The sequence below is a fragment of the Rhodamnia argentea genome, chromosome 6 (genome assembly GCF_020921035.1).
Source record: "Rhodamnia argentea isolate NSW1041297 chromosome 6, ASM2092103v1, whole genome shotgun sequence".
NCBI lineage: Eukaryota > Viridiplantae > Streptophyta > Magnoliopsida > Myrtales > Myrtaceae > Rhodamnia > Rhodamnia argentea.
In genome coordinates, this window is record NC_063155.1 from 3,744,393 (window position 1) to 3,767,229 (window position 22,837).

General features: G+C 39.8%; 1 protein-coding gene across 2 annotated transcripts in view; it reads left to right on the forward strand.

The window, feature by feature from the left end:
- LOC115744905 (UPF0613 protein PB24D3.06c) overlaps positions 1-22,152 on the forward strand; it is a 30,639-nt gene extending 8,487 nt beyond the window's left edge. The window contains exons 3-11 of one of the 2 annotated variants that reach the window (XM_030680309.2): positions 15,223-15,522; positions 16,568-16,644; positions 16,799-16,904; positions 17,862-17,954; positions 18,052-18,117; positions 20,253-20,398; positions 20,754-20,862; positions 21,206-21,270; positions 21,484-22,152. In XM_030680309.2, the coding sequence (XP_030536169.2) occupies positions 15,283-15,522; positions 16,568-16,644; positions 16,799-16,904; positions 17,862-17,954; positions 18,052-18,117; positions 20,253-20,398; positions 20,754-20,862; positions 21,206-21,270; positions 21,484-21,631 (1,050 nt within the window). In that variant the 5' untranslated portion in view covers positions 15,223-15,282 and the 3' untranslated portion in view covers positions 21,632-22,152. Of the gene's footprint in view, positions 1-15,143; positions 15,523-16,567; positions 16,645-16,798; positions 16,905-17,861; positions 17,955-18,051; positions 18,118-20,252; positions 20,399-20,753; positions 20,863-21,205; positions 21,271-21,483 lie in introns of those variants that run through there. The other variant, XM_048281073.1, reaches the window with a different exon arrangement.
- Positions 22,153-22,837: the final 685 nt, after the last annotated feature.

The window sequence follows — 22,837 nt, forward strand, 5'->3', positions numbered from 1 at the left end:
CACCACTATAACTAAGTCCTAAAGCAAGCTGGGGTTTTCCCTTATACTAAACTCAAAAACTCATCCCCACTCAAATCAATTGAGACGTTCTCCTCGTCTCCACAATCATTAGCAAGAGTGTATTAAACATTATCTTGGAGGGCCAACTTGAAGTGTAAATTACTGTTGAGAGATTTTCAAACCACTAGTATTTTCGAACTTAGATGCGGAAAAGGCGTCGGGCACGGGCGATAGAGCTTTTCTATGGACTATTTTGTCTTGGTCACCAGGATTATGATGGGCTTCCATTGATCTTTGTGCGTGCCCGAAAAAAGTCACTTTTGCATATCAAATTGCAATTGAAAGCGGCACTTAGAGGCGCATTGATCATGAAAGATTAAAAGGACTCCACAAAACTCCACGATGTGCAATGATTTATATGTATATCTTCCTCAGCCAAAACCCACCTTTTGATTGAAGTCTCCTCCTCTCTTTCTTTGAGTATTCTAACTCATCGGGAACCCCCTTTTTGTTCCACAAGCTTTCAGACCAATGCTGAGTATATGTGGGTAGTTTGGAAAATTAGTTTTTTAAGTGACCCGATCAACTATAATATGATATAACTATTAGGGTGTGATTCATACTCCCCATCAACAAGAAAGCATGGGGGTCCTGCTCCCTAGTGAGCCGACGGGGATTGCAGAGGCACCGCCCCCGAGCCACCGGAGAGCCTTTATAGTTTGAGTCCATATTTTTTCATTGGTAGTTTGGATTTAGGTCCATGAATAGATACTGCTATATATACTCTTTTTCACTTGTAATTGAGTGATGTAATGAGAGGTGTGAATTGTTAATTATAGTGGAATTCTCTGCTGGATGTAACTTTAGTTTAAGGGTGAACCAAAATAAAATATTGTGTCACGGTTGCTCTTTCTCGCTTTTATGCTTTACTTCGTTGAAATTGTACGCCGAATCCTAACAATAACTAGAGACTAAATTTATATAAGCATTTAATCAATTTTTGTTTATGTACACATTTAGTCATGGTTTTATTGGGACTCGAAATAAATATATTCTTTCTCTGGAGCAAACATGAACATAGATGGAAAAAGATACCATTTTTTCATAACCCTTGGACAATAGACAAACTTTTCTTTTGATCTGTTAGTAAACGGGTCAAATAATGTACCTATAGTTAGGGGTGTCAATAGGCGGTTCGGTTCAGGTTTCCACCGATACTAGAACACATCAAAACATGTATGTTAATAGGTTTTATGACTTGAACCGAGACCTGAATTGTTCGATTCAGATGATCTATTCTTTTTCTTTTTCCTTCTTCTTCTTCTGCACATCCTTGTCACAACAACTTGTTCCAAAGTCGAACACATCGTCATAGACCATTCCTGAGATCCTAACAAGCTCCTTAAGATCAATGGCAAGACGATCTTCACAGGTGACACTTCTACGACACTTCCGCCAATTTCGTGTTTAGGGTTCCTTTATGTTTCAGGTCGGTTTGGGTTTACGACTCGAACCGCATTAAACTGTCACTATTCCCGATTTTCCTTACTTACTGCCCAAATCAAAATGAAGAAATAGTCAAAATTTTCTGTTCAATTCGTGTAATTTTCACACCCCTACATATGGTATATTTCTTAACATTCTTTCCCAACTGTGGACGGTCTTTACACATGCAATACATGTAGGTCGGATAAAGGAATAGGAAAAGGATGAAGGGAAAGTGTCAGAACTTAAAACCTTGACCTAAGCCAAACAATTTATTTATTACATATTTCTTAACAGCTGCTGAGCTCATATATTATCAAATTTCACTTTCTCATAGTTTTTGTTTGTAAACACTTCCATATATATCATCTTCAATTGGATGAAACAGTACAAGTCCTTTTGACATTTCACGCGGATCCAAGCAATTAATTGCTGCGATGTCCTTGTTCTCATGCTGGAGATTCCACTTTCATGGATTTACATGGATTCCTCATGATTGATTCCACGTTGGCGTGTAGCTGATGTAGGGAAAAATAATGAGATCGCGAATGATAAACACTTTTGACTAAAACTCTTGATTGTGCAATTCCGAGCATCTAAATTCTAAAAGCGTAGGCATGGGTTCCAGTCAAATCGTCCTTATTCCTCCATTTCAGAAGCCATGAAAGTCTTTGCTTGCATAAGTTAGTATTTTTCTCCCCGGAAAATTAGCCTACTTTAGGGTTTGGATTTTTTTTTTCTGTAAATTGATAATATGCAAATATTCTCAGTCGAGATTATTGAGCGATACCAATGCCGACTTAGCTCGTAACATAAATTATCAGATGAAGACGCAATTCAACGTGTAAAATGTTTCGGCATAATTTTAAAGAAATGGCTAGTTACATGCGATATATATCTATGCCCTCAATCTTGCACATCCACGAAAGAAATATTGTCACCTCAATTTAACGTCACTTTCCCGCACACAAACGCTCAAAATCAAAAGCAATCATTAGCAAAGTCAATAATGCGTATATAATATGCTTTTTTCAGAGAATCCCACATTACTACATCAATATTATATGTTGAATGACCACCGTGCACAACCTCCTTTTTATAAACAATATTATGGCATTTGTTGATTTGAACCTCTAGGAGTAGGAGCCACACTAAGAATCCGCTGCGAAATTCTTTATTTCATGTAAGGGGTCACTTCTTCGAATTGACCCACCTTCCTTTTGATTCTTAAAGTGACCCAACTCCATCTTGAATTCAGTGCATTCGTCAAAAACCTCCACAACCTTTTATGCTCTCTCTATCATGCGACCATGAGTAGACAGTTTCAGACAAAAAAAAAACAAGAAAAGAAAAGAAAAACCCACAAGTGTCGGCGTTCCCACAATTGCCTATGTTTCTGTATAACCAACTTATTTCGTTTGGTAAACCTCATATGGGGCTTCATGCTCATATAATGATGATCTGCTGAATCTGAATAGAAATCAAATAAGCTAAAGTGGTGGTTCCAAAGTTTAACTTGCTAATGAATGGATTCCCCTTAAGGACATGTCGAATCATGTTCAGCACACGCAGCCCGAGATCGTTTTGAATTGGTGGGAATATAGTCGGATAGAATAAGATGAGATGGAACAAGATTAAAAAGAAGTCTTGATGAGTCTCTTATGTTTAAGCCCCTTGTTAAGAGATCGACGAGATGAGTTTTGAATATTTGATCTCATAATCCTACTAAATGATTGGTAGTTGCAAGTGAACCTTGTCATTCCATATAATCGGTGACAATGTATAGTGTCACTGAATGAAATCGAGAATTGGTTCAACTTAGCAATAAAGCGAGGTTTTCTGGAAACGGCTTTCGAGGATTTGATGAGAATGAGAATATATCATTCTTATTGCCTGGCCCAACCTTTGAACCTAGGATGACATCCTTTATCATCCAAGCCAACTCCTTGGGTTCATCATCTAGTGAATTCTAATATATTGGCACTATTTAATCTAGAAACTATATTTGGACCGTCAAAACCTCAAGATCGATCAATAGGTTGGGGTATCACCAAGGCCTGCTTCAAAAACAATGCCCCTGACTTATTGTCTTTGTGTAACCCTAGCTACATGAGAATAACACGTGTGGGAGGAGGACGGACATGCCTTATTCTATTATACTTGGGTAAGGCCATGATTCTTATGTGGATCCCTCCCTCATTACTCGAATTATACCAATCATTGAAACTTGTAAAATCTATATCCCAAATGATTAAGATTCACCCGGTCTACCATAGCCTGTGGTAGCACAAATTGTTTAAGAAGGTATTTAAGGAAGAACCTATTGTGCAGTCACCTACTTCCTGTAGCTATCGCTAGTATTGCAATGAATCCATAGCCCCAAAACAATAACATGTGGAGATTTTTTAAAGGTACAAGGTACACATCTCTGTACGGCCTAAGCCAAAATTCTCTTGACCTAACCTCGTTTAGGTATACAAAGCATAAAGCCAGTCTCTTATGATACCAAGTGGGTAGGTTCACTCAACTCTTCACAAACTGCGACTTGTCCGAATTCAAAGGAGCGAAATCATGAGCCCTACTCCCTATTCTAAAGGGATGATCCAGAAAACATTTTTTTTTCTAAATTTAAATGCATTCAAATAGAAAAGCCGATATCCATCCTTTTACTGTTCAAAAGCACGCTTAGAACTGTCAATATCATAAAGTAGCGAGTCAGTAAACCCTCAATACAATTTGCACTAAAATTGCCGTCATATTAATAGGACTAATTGACAACACCTTATGTAACTCCTTAAAAATTTGATGTCTTTTCTTCTTCTTTTGTCAATCATATGAGGTACCCAAATTTTCAGCGTGACTGATCTCTATGAATGCTTGCTCGTCTACTCGTCTATAGATACTTTGGCATTGAAAAGGCCAATCGGAGATCCAACCTTAGACTGACTTCCTTTTTTCAAATAAAGATATCAAGTGCACCTCACTGTCCTAGTAAATCTCAAGCACATAAAATACCCCACTAATTCCACGAACCAGATGAGACGTGAGCTGAAGTTTTGGTGTGTGTGAACCAAACATAGATCGTCTGCACTTGGCGGCATCGACAATCAAACCTGTATCGTGTGCTTCATACCCGAACAGAGGTTCGCCCTTTGCAGTTAAGCAATTGGCAAAATCAACACGCAGCCACCCAACTCGGCCCCGGCCCTAAGAAATAATTAAATGCAATTGATGCCTCCTATTTTGACAAAATCCAAAAAGAAATCCCCAACCTCCACTTTCCATGCCCAGAGGACTGAACTGGTCTAAGGTAGGTAAGACAGTTGATCTACAACTTAGGAACCGCCGCATCACTAGGAAAACAGTTTTGCTAGTGGAGTTTTTGAGTTAAGTGGAAGGGTAATAAAGCTAAGAAGACTAGTGAAACTTAACCTCACTAATTTGGGTTTTTTCTTTTCTTGTCACCCACTAATTTGGTATCCACTGGACAATATGTGGGCGAGTTGACTTTAGTGAGGTTAAGTTTAGGGTCAAATCTACTTTTTCACCCAAAGACTTTGGCCTACCGGTTAAAATCCCCATATTGGATCAGATAAAGCATCATGTTGGCATAGAAAATGATCAATCTTCCATGAAGTAATAGCAGATTCAACCACTGTGTAGTGGCCATGAGCAGAAATTTGGGTCTTGCCGATGTGTGCATGAGTCATAATTTTTTCCCATTTTAGTGATGCCGAACATAAGCGAGTGATCAATCGAAAGGAGTTTACAACATCTCTCTTGTTATTTCTCTTGTTCGAAGATGTTTAATTGGGCAAGATTTCGGAACAATAGAACTCATTGTTCTGGCATCTTTTTCAGATTATCTTTTTTGCTCCTTTTAGTCAATCGTTCAAAGAAACTGGATAGAGAGTTCTCAAGCCAGTATATAGTTATAGCTTCGGCAACTAAACCGTAATCCTTATAAATCAGTTTCCTAAATTAGTCAAAAAAAAAATAAGAAAGAAAATATCCTAACAAAATAGGAAATAAACAAATAAAATCCTTCGACCAAAAAAATAAATAAATAAAATCCTAAACTTAAATTAAAGGATAACCATCCATCCATTCTCTATCATTTTGTTAAGGAAGCAGAGGTTTCATCGGCAGGAGTTCAATTTCAAGGACAAGATTGCCGTCCCATCCAACAAGTTCAAAACAAAAGTCATTGAGAGAAGAACGAGCTTCATATAAAATTAAGATTTTTGAGACTAATACGGCTTGACATGTCGCATGTTAGGTCATGGAAATTCATGATGATTTTCTTTGGATAAATGCTTGGTGTTCCAACAAAAATTGACTCGCGATAGCACGGAAGTGCAAATTATTGACGAGGATATCATTTTCCGTCGCCTCGCTATTTGCATCTTGAGTGTTGAAATACCGTTCTAAAATCTTAAATTGAAACTCAAGACCTCGTGCTCTGAATCCATGTGAGATTCCGTGAAACTACTACCAACTGTTCTAAAAACTAAACTATTAGATGGAGGCGTGGTTTGATATTTGATTATTCTAGCAGTCACATCAGCAGTTGGCATAGTGCGTGACTACCAATTGCTTCATGTCGAATAATACAAAAATTAGTTTAGGGTACATGTGACATGGGGATACCAGTTTATGGTTTTTTGCAACTCGAAACTTAGTTTATGGGGAATGCGATACAAGTGCACTAATTTGAGGCTTTTTTTGTGATATCGGCCCTCAATGAGTTGATTGGCCTTTCCTCAGTTTTAGGCCTTGACTTGCCATCATCCCAAGTTGAGCCTACGTGCAAATCCGCCAACGGCGCAAGCCAGGAGACTGATGTATGCAGCCGGCGTTCGCGAAATTCTTTGATCCGGGGGTGGCGGGTTTGCCCCGGTCACGGTTTTTCCCTAACCTGTCTTCTGGTTCTCAACCTTGGGCCAAGTCTGGTCTCCCGGAGAAATGGGCCCATCAGTGGGTTCATCCCGGGCTTCCACGTGATATGGGCCCAATCTTTTTGGGCCATAGCAATGCCATACCCGGACACACAAGTAATTAGCAGATAAGAGTGCTGGGGTTCAGCCAAATCTAGGTTGGGCTTGGGCCCAAGCAAGCTCATTCACAAGGTTGGATTGGATGTGACTGTTCTTCAGGCCTTAACTTGTGGCTGACTATGCTGGCATGCCAGTTCAATGTAAGATGCAATAATTGAGAAGATCCCAAATAATAATAATAATAATAATAATAATAAGTAGCAAAAGAGATGCTGGCTACTGGAAATTGGTACGCATCTATGCAAGCTATACAAATGTTATATGTGGATTTCTGTAAAGTGGTGGTAGCCAGAAACTCAATAGTTTCAATTAGTAGTTAAAGTCCAATCGAGAATGATTAATATCCAATTAAATTGTCAAATTCGACTTCGGATGAAAAGTAAATGGATTCTAATACGCCTCGAAGTCTCGAGTGCTTTCGTACAAGACGAATTACTAAGTAATGGAAAACATTAAATTGGAAACGCAAGGAAATTGCACGAAATGATCGAATTAAAACGGATGGCTAGCTTACATTCTTGGAAGACATACTTGCTCAATGGTTGAAACTGAACATACCAAAGTAGATCATTGGAGTGCATGGAGAAAGTAAGAAGTTGCAAAATGAGACCCAAATGCTTTCAAAAGCAAAGGTAAATCTTGGAATCAGTAAACCTAATCTAATTTGAAATTCAAGTTCAAACTCCTCGGGCAAACTCTAATTCGAGTTAACATGCTTTGAATGATGTTCTCATCTTCGCATCTTTAGAAACAAGAATGTGCTTGTTGTGATTTTGTGATGATGACAATATCTATAATCGATTTTTCTTGCGTCTTTTAATGGATTGCGTTTCATTATGCATTTCGATCTTCTCCCGCAAAAATCTCTAACCATCTCCAGTTGCGCGCCATATAAGGGATGATTTGATATTGCTCCGATTCCTTAGTGACGATTATTATCTGGTTGACGGATCCTCCTTAATTTAGTCTTTCACTTTTGTGCATGCATGGAGTCAATCGATTGTCCATCGCATGTCATGTATTTCACTTGAATAATGCCCAATTAGGAACTAATTCAACAATGAACGTATTAGGCATTATATCGATATGTTTTGTACATCAACTATAATGTTAGTAGGGGTGTGTAAAAGAACCGAGAACCGGCCGGTTCTGGGCGGTATCCATGGAACTGTGAGTATTGATCCGATTCCAGATTTGGAAGTGACCACCCGGACCGAACCAGTACACACATACATAAGATCATAAGCAAACAAACTGAACAAGTGAGCCTTTGGTTGATGCAGCGGAGTACAAAAACTTTTGGATACCTCCCCTGATTTTGTTCAAACCTCGAATCCTGAAGCCCGAATCAATGATGATGGTCATCGTCCCCATGCCCAGCCGCTGGTCCTCCAGGACTCCCAACTTCAAGCTGCCAAGTAAAAACATGTGATCAATCATGTTTCTACATTGGCAAAGGATAAGTTAAACTGATCACTCTTGCAGTGTAGCTTGTTACCAATATAAAAGTCAGAGAGCTCCATCGGCACAATTGACAGTAAAAGAACAAGGACTCACTTCCCTCTCATCTCACTCTCGGTTGCCTCAATCTAATGTCTGATTTCATGGATCCACCAGGAACCGGACTAGACCGGGTGATCCAGTTTCCGGGTGGGTCCAAGAACCAATGGGCAGTTCTCGGTTTCTATTTGGTGGAACCGGCTCTTAGTCAGTGATTTTCAGTTCTAGGGTGGGAACCGCCCATTTTGGAACAGAACACTACTAATTGTCAGGCATTTCAAGATGAGCCTCATGGGTCATGTTTGCTGTGGTTGCCTAACTTAGGCCATTACCTTCTTTACATTAGGGCCTAATTTTTTGGCCTACTGTCGACAGCATACTACTAAGTTCTAGGACTAGAAAGAAAAAAAGAAATATGTTCACTAGAAGCTTTAAAACTTGTTATTAAAATGCAATTGAGTCATAAAACTTGTAAAAAATGCAATCGAGTCCTAAAACTTGTCAATTGATTTAATCGAGTCTTTCCGTTAATTTTATCCAACTTGGCTAAAGGAAAATGCTGATGTGATTTTTTTTTAATATTTTCTCTCTTTTATGTGGTGATGAAGTGACTAAAACGAAGTCGTTTTCATTCGAATCCGATATTTAATATACCATTTTTATTTAAATTAATTTAAACAATAAGCTAAAATTAAAAAAAAAATTAGAGAAAGGGTTTGCAGAACCGGTGGCGAGGGCTTTGCAACCCCTGCTGCTGCAGCCCCCGCAATGGTGGGGCAGTAGTTGACGGGGGTTATCGGGCCCTGGCCCTCGCCGATATGGGTGAGCTAGAACCGGAGGCGATGGCGGCGGCGGCGGCATGGGTGATGGTGAAAGTGCAAGCGTCGAGGCTGGCGAGGAAAGTGTCCACAGAGGTGAAGTCGCTTAGGAGGTGTCGCCTTTCGAGTTCCACGGTGGAGCTATGCTCTGGTGTTGATGCCATGAATTTGTCTTTGAGCTCCGCCCTTGTGTCCAAATCGTGGAAAGATGGAGAGGAAGAAGACAAGAGAAGATTTGAGTTTGAATCGTTGAGTGTAAGACGGGGAATGTGCCTGCTGTCGGCGACTGGCGGCCCCCATCGACCACTTCCTCACCATCGCCGGCCCTCCCCGGCGATGGAGGGGGGAGGCGACGAGGGCTTGTAGCCCTAGCTGCTGTTTCTGTAAACTCCCCTTCTTGTTCTTTTTTTTTTTTTTAATTTTAGCTTATTTTTTAAATTAATTTAAATAAAAATTATATTGAGAATCATATGCTAACTAAAACAACGTCGTTTTAACCACATCATTGTCATGTAAGAGAAAAAAAATATCAAAAATAGCTACGTCGGCATTTTTCATTAGCCAAGTTGGATGGAGTTAATGGAAAGACTCGATTGCATCACTTTGATAAGTTTTAGAACTCGGTTGTACTTTTTGCAAGTTGTAAGACTCAATTACACTTTGTTGATAAGTTTTATAAGTTCTAGTGAACATATCCCAAGAAAAAAAAGAAGACAACCTGGAGTTTATTGGGCCAATTCCCAAGCCCAGACTTATTTGCCTTGTGCAGAATGGGTCTGATGAAATTAGAATATACATAAGACAAATATATCACGTAAAATGGATGAAAAAAGGAAATTTCCAAAGGAAAAAACTTCGCGGAGATTCATCTAATGTAGGTATTGCAAGTAACTTGCTACAGAATGTCGGCATTACGATGGAAGTTACATCCATTACATTAGTATACTACTATTTTTCAGATGATGATTCATCGTCTCTCATTCGACATTCATTTGTCAAGTGATGAACAAGATGCAAACACATGTTGTCCGTATTGATACACCATATTGGAAACCCACGAATCCCTGATGCCTCTCGTCTCTCCTTCTCTCCAACCAGTTCCGACACCATAGCGATGACCGTGGAGGTTTTCGCGAGCTCGAAGTGAAACAACCACTTGATCACGAGGCTGTGAAGAAGACAACATATGAACATGGGAATGGAAAACTTTCTCAAGATGCGAACCCTGAAATTCATGATGTCGAAGCTTTTGGTATAGTCCAAAGCTTTTATTTATGGTATCAAGAACAGTTAAACGTTACGAAAATTGAGAAGCATACATGATCAGTGCTTGCGGCATTTCTACCAATTCGGTTAGAGTATTTCACTTAATGAATCACGCCTTTTTCAAAGCATTACTATTTCTCAGTGCAGGTTCGGTGATTCATGCCATGTTGGCTGAGCAAGATAAGCGAAAGATTTGGGGGGGGGCTTCCCTTTTTACTGCTGTGTAGCCTTTTCTCGGGCTCGTAGAGTCAGGTTTCCCATTTACCGAGTATCTATCTTCTAAAATTCAAATTATTGACAAAAAAATAAAAAGGTAGGTGCCCTGCCTATTGATCATGAGTTTTGAATCGTAATACTCTCCTTAGAACAATTTCAATGTCGTGCTAAAATTCTTAAGTTTTAAATTTTAGAACTTATCACTGACCTCTATTTTAGTTCTTACGTTCACACACTGCATTTTTCTTGAATGAAAAATGCGATGTTGCAATTTTTTTAATTAAATTTTTGTTTATTGTCCAAACATACGGCGCTTGGGTGCCAAATCACAAAAGTAGTAAAATTAAAAATCTGAAATAGAGTAAAATTTTTTTTTAAAAAAGGAATAATTACAATGGTAAAACATGTGAGATGGCGGGCGTCGCCCCCTTTATTGCTCTTGAAGGCCAACGACCCTCGATAGGGTCACGTTAAGGGCGGCAGCCCTCGCCGGCGACGAAGGGACCCTACCTCTAATCCTTTCTTTTATAAATTCCGACTTTTTGATTTCAGATTTTAAGGTAATTTAATCTAACATATTTTCCCCTTTTTTTATTATCTTTTAGGTGGCGCCCAAAATAACATTGTTTTGTTCTTTTTTTTTTTTGGTCCAATTTTTGTTCAAAAGTCATATGAGATTGAAAAGAACGGGAAAAAAAACTACATAAACATTTTCATCCACTTGAAACTAATGAAATTGTTGAGTGTTAAAATTGATTAATTATTCAATTTTTAGGACTTAAATGCATGAAATGAAAAGTTTTAGTACTTAAGTTTGTGAATGTTAAAAGTTTTAGGGCTTGTCCTATAATTATCACAACTCTGCTCCATTGCTACTCTTCTCATTCCCTGCCTCCAATTATTATCATTAGTGGTGTCAACGGGCAGGGCCGAGCCGGCCCGAAACTTAATAGTGCTAAGCTCAGCCAAGCCCGAGCCCAAATTACAAGTGCTTCAACTCTTTGGGCTGGGTCGACTCTGGTCGGATTCTTTTTTTTATTTTATTTTTTTTTTAAATCAAAATCACTTCACAAATTCATAGAATGAAAGAATATAAAAATGAAAGAATAAAAATAAATTAAATTAAAAAGAAAACATGAGTGTTAAAAAAAGCTAGAGCTGCCCAGTCCGACCTGGGCCTAGTACAAAGCCCGACCCGAAAAGGCCTGAAAATTAGGTGAATTTTCGAGCCGGACTAAGTCGGGCCGGCGCAGGCCTTTTTGACACCCTAATTATCATGTAGTTTCAGCATTTTTTGTTTTGGGTCGAATTGTTTCAGCTTCAAACTGTAACTGTTAATATTGATGTCATATGTGGAGAAAAAGGTCATCATAATAATCTATACTATTATATAAAGTAAAAAAAATATCCTATTTTCACAGGCGATCGTTCATTGTTTTCCCTCAAAGATCTTCTGCAACTCATCTCACAAATATTATGTCCATGGAGATTTGCATCATCTACAATTTTATAGATATGTGTCTGATTTCCTTGCAGTGTGTATTTTCTTATAGTATATTATCGTCAATTTCTTTGACTCAAAAATTTCCTTATACGGTGTTTTTTTTTTTTCAATATCTCAAATGCCAGTTGCGCGCACATTGGCTATCCATAACAGGGACTTTATCGAATCACACCGATCATTCGTACTTTTATAGAAAGTAGAGCTTTAACGTGCAATTTGGAGAGTCGTAACACGGAGGGACAAAGAAAAATTAGCTTTGAAAAAACATGAAAAAGATATTTATAATGTACAATTCAAGCTTAGAATTTAAAACAAAAGTAGGTAGCGGCCACCTCCAACCTAGGGTGGAGACCAACTCTCCTTAGGACAAGTAATGCCCATGGCAAGGATCGCGATGCCCTAACCCAAGGGTCTCGGAGCCGTCCCTAGGGTGCGTTGCTTGCCCTCAATGAGACTTCCCGAGCCCCCGCCGGTGGCGGCAAGGGCGGCACCTCCTCTCTCTAATTTTATTTCTTATTCCATTTTCTATTGTCTTTTACTTTTCTTTTACTAATAGATATTTGTTTACTAATATCAAATAGATTAAAACAATAAAAAAAAAAGTAAAAGTTATGCACGTCTACCATCGCGTGAGCAAAGGTACAATAATAAGCGGCGATTAACTAATCTGGAATACTATGATAAAAATAAAAAAAAAACTATTCTCGAATACATTAGATTACGAAGAAAATAGGTTCGACCATCTCAAGATTGAATCGTTTTGGGTCGAAGTTCCCAAAATTCGTGAAGGAAATTTAGCCTATGTAGAAGTGTCAATCTCAAGAAGTTCAATTGATATATCACCATGCCAGAATTTAAGAAATAAAAATAATTTTATCATATATTCTATAATAATTTTTCGGTTAAGAATATAATTTAACAGGAACACATATATTAAACCGTCGAAAGCTCCTTTGAAACAAGAATGTTTGCAAAAAAAAAAAAAAAAAGAATGAGCTTGAGGCTTTATTTATTTATTGAAAAACGAATGATTATAAAAATATTATTTTAAAAATAATTAAAAATATTACTCATAAAAAATGAATAGACGTAGAATATTTTATTGATTAATTATTTTAAAAATATAAGCAAATATTTAGATTATCCATTTAATGATGGTATAGTAGGGCGCTCGTGGTAACACTTCTGCTTCAAAAATCAACTTTTGGCCAAAAGCTGATTTTTCTACTTCTCCTCAGAAGCAAAAGTTGATTTTTCTACTTCTACTCCAAAAGTTATTTCTTATCAAATAAATTCATTTGGTAACGGTTGAAAATTTCTACTTCTGAAATATTATTAGTAAAAAAATATTCTATGAAAAATTATTATCGACGGACCAAAAATTTCTACTTAATTTTTAAACTTTTTAAATTTATTTTAAAATAATTTTTATTATTAAAACATTATTTAATTTTTAAAAATAAAATTTTATTATTTATTTTTTACTACGGCGACTAGGGAGCTGCGGCCGGCGCGGTGGTCAATGGTTGGTAGCTGTCACGGTTGGCGAAGATCAACGGTTGGCGACAATGGTGGCCATCGAAGGTTGGTAGTGGGTGATGGTCGGTAGTTGGTGATGGTAGTGGTCGGCGGTCGAGGGCAACGATGGGTCGTAGCCGGCAAAGGTCGACAGTGGTTGGCTACGGGCGAGTGGTGGCCGATAGAGGCTTGCGATGAGTGGGGGCGGGCGATGGTCGGCGGCCGACGTTGGTCGTGGGCGGCGGCCTATGTAGGCCGGCGATGGGCGGCGGCTAGAGACGGTCCGCAGCGGCGAAGGTTGGCGAATGTGGGTATGATCAAAAAGAGGGTGAGGACATAATAAAAAGAAGATGATGCGAGAAGTATTTCTTAAGTTAGAGAAGTTATTTTTTTTAACTTCTCAAATTGGGAAAAAATAACTTGAGAAGTGGAAATTTCTTTTAGAAGTAAAATTTTTTATTAAACAAATTTATAGTTTAGAAGTTAGATTACCAAATAAGGGTGCGCATGAAATCACTTCTGACCAAGAAATCAACTTTTGATCAAAAATTGATTTCTCTACTTCTCCTCAAAAGTAGAAGTTGATTTTACTTCTGCTCCAGATTAACTTCCGATCGGAAAAATTCGTTGGGTAACAGTTGAAAATTTCTATTTTTGAAACATTATTAACAAAATTTTCAGGGACGATGGTCGACGGCGGCGATGGTTGGTGGCGATGGTGGTGGTCGGCGGCGGCGGCGGTGGTTGGCGGCGGCGATGGTCGGGGGCGGCGGCGATGGTCGACGGCGACGATGGTTGGTGGCGGCGGTGGTGGTCGGCGGCGCGGCGGTAGTGGTGGTCGGCGGCGGCAAAGTGGTTGGCGACGGCGGCGGTGGTTGGCGACGGCGATGGTCGGCGGCTCGCGGCGATGGTCGGCGGCGGCGATGGTCCGTGATTGGCGGTGGCGATGGTTGGTGGCCGACGGCGATGGGCGGCCGGCGGGGCGGCGGCGGTCGGGCGGCGGTCGAGCGGTGGTGGGGCGGTGGTGGGCGGGCTGGCGGCGGCGGTCGCGCGACGGTGGCGGCGGCAGTGGAGGTCGCGGCGGTGGTGGGTGGTCGGCGGCGGTGGTGGGCGGCCCGCGGCAACGGTCGCGATGGTGGAGGCGACAGTGGAGGTCGCGGCGATGATGGAGGTCGCGGCGGCGGTGGGCGGTCGGCCAGCGGCGGTGGGCGGCGGCGGTCACGGTAGTGGTGGCCTGGCGCGATGGCGGGCGGCTGGGGCGGCGGCCGGCGTGGGCGGCCGGCGGTGGGTGGGCGGTGGTCGGCGAAGGCGGGTGTGGTCCAAGAAGTGATTTTGGAGTCAAGAAGTTAAAATTTTTACTTCTCAAAATTGGCCGAAAATCTTGTCAGAAGTAAAAAATCTTGCCGTAAGTGAAAAATCCTACCATAAGTCAATTTTTTTACCAAACAGATTTCTACTTCGATCAGATTTTTATCAAACACATTTCTCTGCTAGATGGGCTTTTGGCAGAGAAATGAGAAATCAGAAGTGATTTCATGTGCACCATAAATTTATGCTTCAGAAGCACTTCTGGAGCAGAATCCACTCCCAAAAGTGTTATCATCCGCCCAAATAAATTGAAATTAGGGCCTCACTTCCGGCGGGGTCTCTCCCACGCGCTCCGAGCAGCGCGTCGTCCACACATCCTGCGCTGTTTTAATTCGTCTTTTTCCCTAATTTCCACGTCACCACCTAACCAAACACAGCTTTAGCCCCCAAAAAGAAAAAATCCAAGAAAACTGAGCGATGAAGACGAAGGCATGATCTCCTTTTTCTGCTTCGCTGTTACCACCTGACACATTACGCTCTAAATCTCTCGCTCGCATTCATCGATCATCGCTACAAGCTCCGGCCATGTCGCGGGACGCGAGGCCTTGACATGAACCCCGCGCTCTCCTCGACGTCCTCCCTGTCGACCTCGTCGGGGACGGCGTCGCCGTCCGCCACCTCCGCTTCGGCGCCGAGTTCCTGGATCGCCGGCATTGTCCGCGGCCGCTCCGACAAGTCCGGCAGCGTCCGGATGTCCGGGAGCTCCTCCGCCGCCGCCGATGCCGGCCCGATCAAGGGCAAGAACCAATTCCGCGGCGTGCTCTTCAAGTACGGGACCAAACCGATTCAGGTCCGGTTCTTTCCTTTTTTGCTTTGGCTAATTTCCTCATTGTTCGGGATTAGATCAGGTCGGCGGGGATGTTTTGATTAGCTTCGACTGAGTTGGTGATTGGATTTGAAATATTCTTGAAGTCGAGCTAGAAGTGAATGGGCTATATTGGTGGCATTTGGAGTGGAAATGCAATTCTGACTGGAATTTGTCTCATTAGATTTTAGTTCTTCCTTAGCCGCTGTTGAAGATTGTTTATATTGCGGACCAGTAAGAAAGATTGTTTATCGATGAATTAGTATGAGGATATATGCAGTCTTGTAATGCGAAGTGCTGGAATGTGGAGAGTCTATTTCCAAATGTCTAGGTGCAGTCGTATCGTGTCAAGTACTGGAAATGGAGGGTCTATTTCCAAATGTTTTTGTTCACTGGTGGTGCATTGAATGATTAGAGTGATCCAGTGATTCTTCGCAGTATGCTTCATTAGTTGGTTTCGGAAGTATCTGCAATTGTGGAAAGCAAAAGATCGAAACTGTTCAGCTGCACATCAACAAAGTTGGAATATTCTACGCACTAGTGAAGAGAGGAGATGAAAAGATATGTATTTGGCATGTTGCAGATCGGCTAACATTACTTGAAGGTTTCTCTTTTACACGTGTCCAGTATTTTGAGTCTTCATGTGGATATAGTCATTCTAACAGTCTTATCGAACTTCCAAATATTATTGACTGAGCTGCAACAAAGTAGATAGTGAAATTACGTGAGGATTCCTCTTTTGTCACACGTGTCCTGTATTTCGAGTGTTCATGTCAAAATGGTTGTTACGATGGCCCTAGCGAACCTCCTCATATGATTGATAGAGCTGCAACATTTGAGCTTGCAACTTCTAAAAGAAGTGATAGTCTACACCAAACCCTATTATCGCTTGAAGGCAATTGTTGTCTGGACGCTAGCTTGAGAAAGCCTCAACCTCCAGGATATGCTTGATCATCTTAAAAGCTTCAAGCCTTCTGGTTATCCTGTTAAAGATCATAAGTTGATTTTTATTTTCCATCTCTGCATGCAGGTTGCATTTAAAACGGGTGAATACAAGCAGCAAGTCATTTTCATTGGCGGTCTCACTGATGGTTTTCTGGCGACAGAGTATGCCTTACCTTAACTGTTCTAATCTTTAACTTTGTATTTTAAAAAGGATGCGATTTTCTCTGACAGTGGTGCATTTGATTTCTGAGAAATGTTCTTTGAAGGTCCATTCATTTATCAAATGGCTGGTGACATTGTCTGTATAAATCTACAGGTACTTGGAACCTCTTGCAATTGCTTTGGATAAGGAGCATTGGTCACTTGTTCAGTTGCTGATGTCTTCTTCTTATTCTGGCTATGGCACCTCCAGCTTGCAACAAGTAACATTTTTCTATCTGAAAAGTGTTCTTTATTCCCATGTGCTTCTCTTGTGCTGTCTTTTCTGTCGTAGATTTGGCTGAGTTGCTGTATAAAATTGTTTCATGGTTTTTAAAAGTATTGGTTACCATTGCATTACTTCTCGCAGGAGCCATTATGAGACTCTGTAAATATGATTACTGAAAGACCCATACTGTCCATTGCTCATACATATGTACATGAGTGTGCACCATGTATCTATCTATTTGTCTGTGTTTAACACAATGTTTATATGCATGTCAGCACACATGGGCTTATGTGCTCTTGCGCAAAGCTGTAGAAACAGCTCAGCCAATACAAGAATATATACTGTGCTGCATCGATTTTCCTATAGCCTTTGGATCGTTCAAGCGAAAAACATAAGTTTGTGCATTTCTCTATGTTGATATGGTGTTCCTCTTCTTCTGATTCTGATGAGCTAATACCCTATCCTTTTCTTGTTAGCATATGCTGTTGAATTTCGACGTTCTTCTACTTTCCTTCTTATAAGTTAGTTAATCTTATCACGTGTCACCAATCCATGTCTAAAGCAAGTTTAGAAGGTTTTCCGTATGTTCTTGATAGTTGGTCAGGATTTATGGTTCAAGAAGAATGCAACTCTGAATTCTACGGTTATCGTGGGTAGCTGTCAATGTTGCAGCATTGTAGATCTAGGTTGATCATGTGCCTGTTTCTGTCTGGAAAAGATGACACTAAATCTTTTAGTTACTCATATACAAAGTTAGTGAAACCTTTGATAAGTCAATACACGTTTCAATATGTTACTAATGCACTTGATTGGTCTGTTGGTCCATGTTTTACCAAGTTGATACAAGCATACGATGGATCCCAAATTATTGGCTTGGCTGTATTCTTTTACCATGTTCTTGATATGCATAGAAAGGACTTTGCTTATTGTTCTTGAAATAACTAATTTGAAGGATGCTGCGGAACTTGATCAATTAATCAGTTATTTAATCAACAAAGAAGATTCTGAAGGTGTCGTACTCCTTGGTCATAGTACGGGTTGTCAGGTCAGTGCTGATTGAGCTTTTTACTGGTGCTTTAATCATTAGTTTCTGACAATAACGTAGAAATGGATTCATCCTACTTCCGTGGATTCAAAACTAGGATATTGTGCACTACATGCGTACAAATGCTGCCTGTTCGAGAGCTGTTCGTGGTGCCATCTTGCAGGTAGTTACTGATCCATCTTTGTTGAATGTCTTTTTTATGGAATCTTCTCTGGCTATTAAGCTGCACAGAGCTACATGAATTTGCTCGAAGTGGACAAACTACCATTCTCTTGTGGCTTGGGTGGCATCGTGAACTAGTTGATAGTTGTTTGAGTGAGTAGCTTTTCCATGGCATAGTAGTGGTTGACAGTTTTCCATTTTTTTCCAATTTTCTGCTTTTCTTTTGTAGTAGTTGTTGCATGATCCAAAATTTCTATGTTTTTTAGCACCAAAATTTGGGTAATATCATGAGACATTTTCAGTTTCATTATGAGTTTTACCATTAATATCAACAATGTCTATCATTATACTGATTCAATTGTCATCACTTTGTATAAATCCTGTCCAAATGGTGAAGCTGACCAGATAACCTACTAAACATGAAGTGACGTTGAAAATCTGAAATCAGTTAAGTAGACAATTTTTTTGATCGAATTAAATAGCCAATTTGACAAGTAGCATATGCGGCAAGTCACATAGAATACCACTTGAATCGAAACTAGCTAATTGAATTATGATTTTTGTTGCAATGCAGCAAAAATGTGCCTTGGGCTGGGCGGCAGCATGCTGCATCATCTTGGTTGTACGATGCGCTCAGACCCATCGATTTTACTGAGAGTTTGAACTTGACCAAATAAAATATGAGAGTTGAATGATTCTGCAGAGTATAGTAGTGATAATAACTTTACCAAGTCCAGCAGTGGAAATAAAAAATGGTTCAAAGTTGAATTTCGTCCCTTAACATTTTAAATAGGGATTTCAATTTTTTGCCTATTTAAATATATTAAATCACTACATAAATCTCAAGTGTACCAAATTTGATAGGTGAGGACAAACTGAGAAGAAAAGACAAGATATAAAGGAGGAACAACCTCATTCTGTTGACACGTGTGCCAATTTGGGGTTAACCATTACCGTGCTGGCATAGGCTACGCGAATATCAGTTTAGATCTATGAACTTCTTAAAGTTGGACCACATATAATTATCTCTTGGCTAAATCACCATTGTGACTACCTGTACTGTCAGGAAATAACTGTGGTGAGCTTTCCGGAACTTTGTCCCTGCCTTTTCAGACGGTTCCTGCATGAACTTCTCTACAAATTTGATGACATGCTTGTTTATAATCTCCAAGATACAATTTGCTCGATAGCCTGGAATGTAGTGTCTTTCTCTGGGATTAAGTCCCGAAAAGGATCCTCCTGTGAAATTTATGCCCTGATGTTAACCTGTATGCTCCAAAATCCAATTTCTGATGGTCTGCACTAAATTGTACACTTTCCTTAGGCCATCCATTTCTCTGTCTAACAGGATCTGAAAATTGCTGTATGAACGGCACTGATGTAAATCTGCGCATTATTCATGTTTGCCTGTGTATATGGTTACATCTTCAGTAAATTTCCGTCTACCATCCAAAAGTTTTCATGGCATGCTTTCATAATTTGGTCCTTTAATCTGATCATACTCTTTGCAATGACTTACTAAAGAATGAAAGTGTTGTCTTTTGGTTTTGCCTGAAAGAGTAGTGAATTTATGCTCAAACTGCATATGATGCTTGTACTCCCATGCCACTGAGTTTTTACAATCCACTGACTCTATCTAAAAGCTTGTGACGAGTGAATACCCACTTAATCTATCTAAAAGCGACTTTTTTCATTGACTTAACACTTGCAGTTTCATTCAATCACAAAATTGAAGTGTTTTGCATAATCTAAATCATGAAAAGGCATTTTAACTGGTGTACATGCAGTACCCGTAGTAAGGTTGGGTTGGTTGAAGCTCGTGTCTATGTAGTACCACAGTAATATAGTGGGATTTGTGGAAGTTTTCCTTTAGGAAGATCTGGTAGCCCTCCTGCCATCATTTAGTAAATTGTAGAAAGTCTGTTGCAACAATTTCGCATACATTTAACCTTTCTATAAGCACTTGATGAGAGGGTGTAGGGGAGATGCTGAGGAAACATCCCCACCTACTCTGACTCCCCACTTATCCATATTTCAGAGATGCAAACGTTTGGATTTATCCTTGGGCAATATACTAAATTGCTGTCTTGTGTGATTGCCGATTATTTGTGTACTGATGTAAATTGGATATTTCAGGCCCCAGTTAGTGATCGTGAATACAGAGCAACTCTTCCAGAGACTGCTACTTTGATTGACTTAGCTTCAACCATGATCAAAGAAGGGCGAGGATCAGAACTGATGCCCAAAGAAGCAGATGCAAGTGCTCCAATTACTGCTAATAGGTAGAGTTCCCCAATCTGAAGAAACCAGTGAACTATTTTGGGTATGCACATGCTGAGCCATAATTAATGGTTGCTTAGGGTCAGTACAGACTATTTGCAGTGTCTAGACAGTATTGCAATGTCTAGTGGAGTATTACAATCTTTCTTGTTTTCTGAATTTACCTTTTCTTTTGAAAATTCACAATTCTTGCTTGCACCAGCAGTTCATGGACTTATGTACCCCTCCATGTATCATGGGTCTTAGCTTTGATTAACAATTAATTTGATGCAAAGTGCCTATATTGTAAACTTTATCTTGAAAAAGTTCAATGTAGATTGCTGATGCAGCAGATTTTGATCATCAATTAACTTGCAGGTTCTATTCCCTCTGTGCATATATGGGTGAAGATGACATGTTCAGTTCCGATCTTACTGACGATCAGCTGAGAACGAGACTTGGGCATATGTGCAACACTCCTTGCCAGGTATGGATATTGCCTTCTGGTGGTTCTAAGACGATTCTTTTTGCTTCACATCTGAACTTGTGATGAACATTCTGTGTGAAGTAACCTAAATAAGTTACTGTGAGGATGTTACTTACAAGGTTGTGATATGAGGTTTGAAGCGTGTGAATTCTTACCATTTGAAGAGGAGAGGATGAAAACATAAAAACTAAAGAATATTTTGTTGTGACTAGGTCAAGTAACCTGTCATAACTAGCATGATCAGCGCCAATGAGTCTCTCTGAGACTCTTGACTGCTTGTGTTTTGGTTTACTATCAAAATATGCTGTTTCAATTCACAAGTTACATTTCTCAAACTTTGCAGGTTATCTTTTCTATGGGTGATGAGTATGTGCCAGAGTATGTTGACAAGAAATCTTTTGTTGAAAGGTACTTGCGGAATGATTTCTCGTCACATCTTTGAAAGAGCAATGCTTGTGCCTTTTGCGTCATTTGAGTCATTCAAAACCTAACACATAGGTTATTGACTTGAGGTAGCTAATATGAGAATAATTTTCAATTATTGCTGATAAGAGGTAGATGACGAGGACTTTTACCATTCAAGTGGAATGGGATAACATGGTACGTCTTCAATTAATGCAGATTGTGCAGAGCCCTGGGTGGGGCAGAGAAGGTTGAAATAGAGCATGGTAATCACTCGCTCTCTAACAGAGTTTCTGAAGCTGTCCAGGCTATTATTGACTTTGTCAAAAGGGAGGGTCCCAAGGGTTGGGATGATCCATGGAACTAGCCGGGCCCCTTTTCTACTTCCCACACCATTTTTGGTCTACTCCCGTTTTTTCCTTTTAAGTTTCCAGGCATGTCGAATTTTTTTTTTCTTTTTTGCCTTTCTATTGCTGCATTATTTTATAAATAGCTTCCATCTAAGTTTCCCTCATTCATTTATTTTCTCATTGTTAAAAATGTAAAGCAGTGAACCTTTGATTGACTGAAGGGGTTGCCTTACAATTTCATATCAGATTTTGTAGTTGTATGTTCCTAGAAAGAAATGGTCATAATATCATGTTTGACTTTGTTTTGCTTTGCCAAACCCAATTTGTGAAGATCTGTTTATTCAGTAGCGTGTGTTTGTGTATATATAGAGAAAATTAAGGACCGAACGTTTTAATGGGTACTGAGATGGATTTTAGGTCCATTTATTTTCTTGTGAATTTTACTTTGACGGTATAGTAGCAGCTTGAAGAAGTTGCAGTGTGCACGTCATAACATGGGTGGACATGGTGTTTAAGTCTGTTTAATTCTCGAATGTGCAAAAGAATGTCTTGTTGGAAGGTCCAATGTAGTTTGAACATGTTGTGCGAGGAACGCAAGGTATGCTAATGGAGTTTTTGGCAGCTTCACCAAATTTCAGGACTGACATTGATACGTGCTTGTGCTGATGCATAAGAATGAATACATTATGATTGTGTTCATAGTGAGGATAAACTGGCTAATGTGACGTGGGATTGGAATCTTTGTGCACAACTAGCCAGCCACAAAAGTTCCCATATCTGGCTAAAATTGCCTTGGTTTGCTTATGTGCATTTGATACAAGAATCTAGTTTTAGTGTTTGCAAAAATATCATCCTTGTAGGTTATCACTTTTAGAGGCCCATCGAAAATTATGTGGCAAAAGCGTAAAGAGAATCCTTGACGATAAGAGTTGCAGCCTAGCCAATTGTTGTTCTCAGCCTCTTGTGATCCCAATGAAGTTCCTCTGTATTTTTAAATTGCTCTCCTCTCATTTTTTTCTAACATGACATTTTTCAGGAAAGAAGTTGTCTGATCTGGTCATGCTATTGAACTGGTTGTTCACAATAGTACTTAGTAGACCAAGCTAAGCTAAGGCCAAAAACCCAGCTTATAAAGGCAAGAAAATCTCCAATCCATAGTAAAGCAGCTAGGAAAATCGGCTCAGCAAGAAAAGTCAAGGTTGGGTCTTGTGAGTGGATGAATC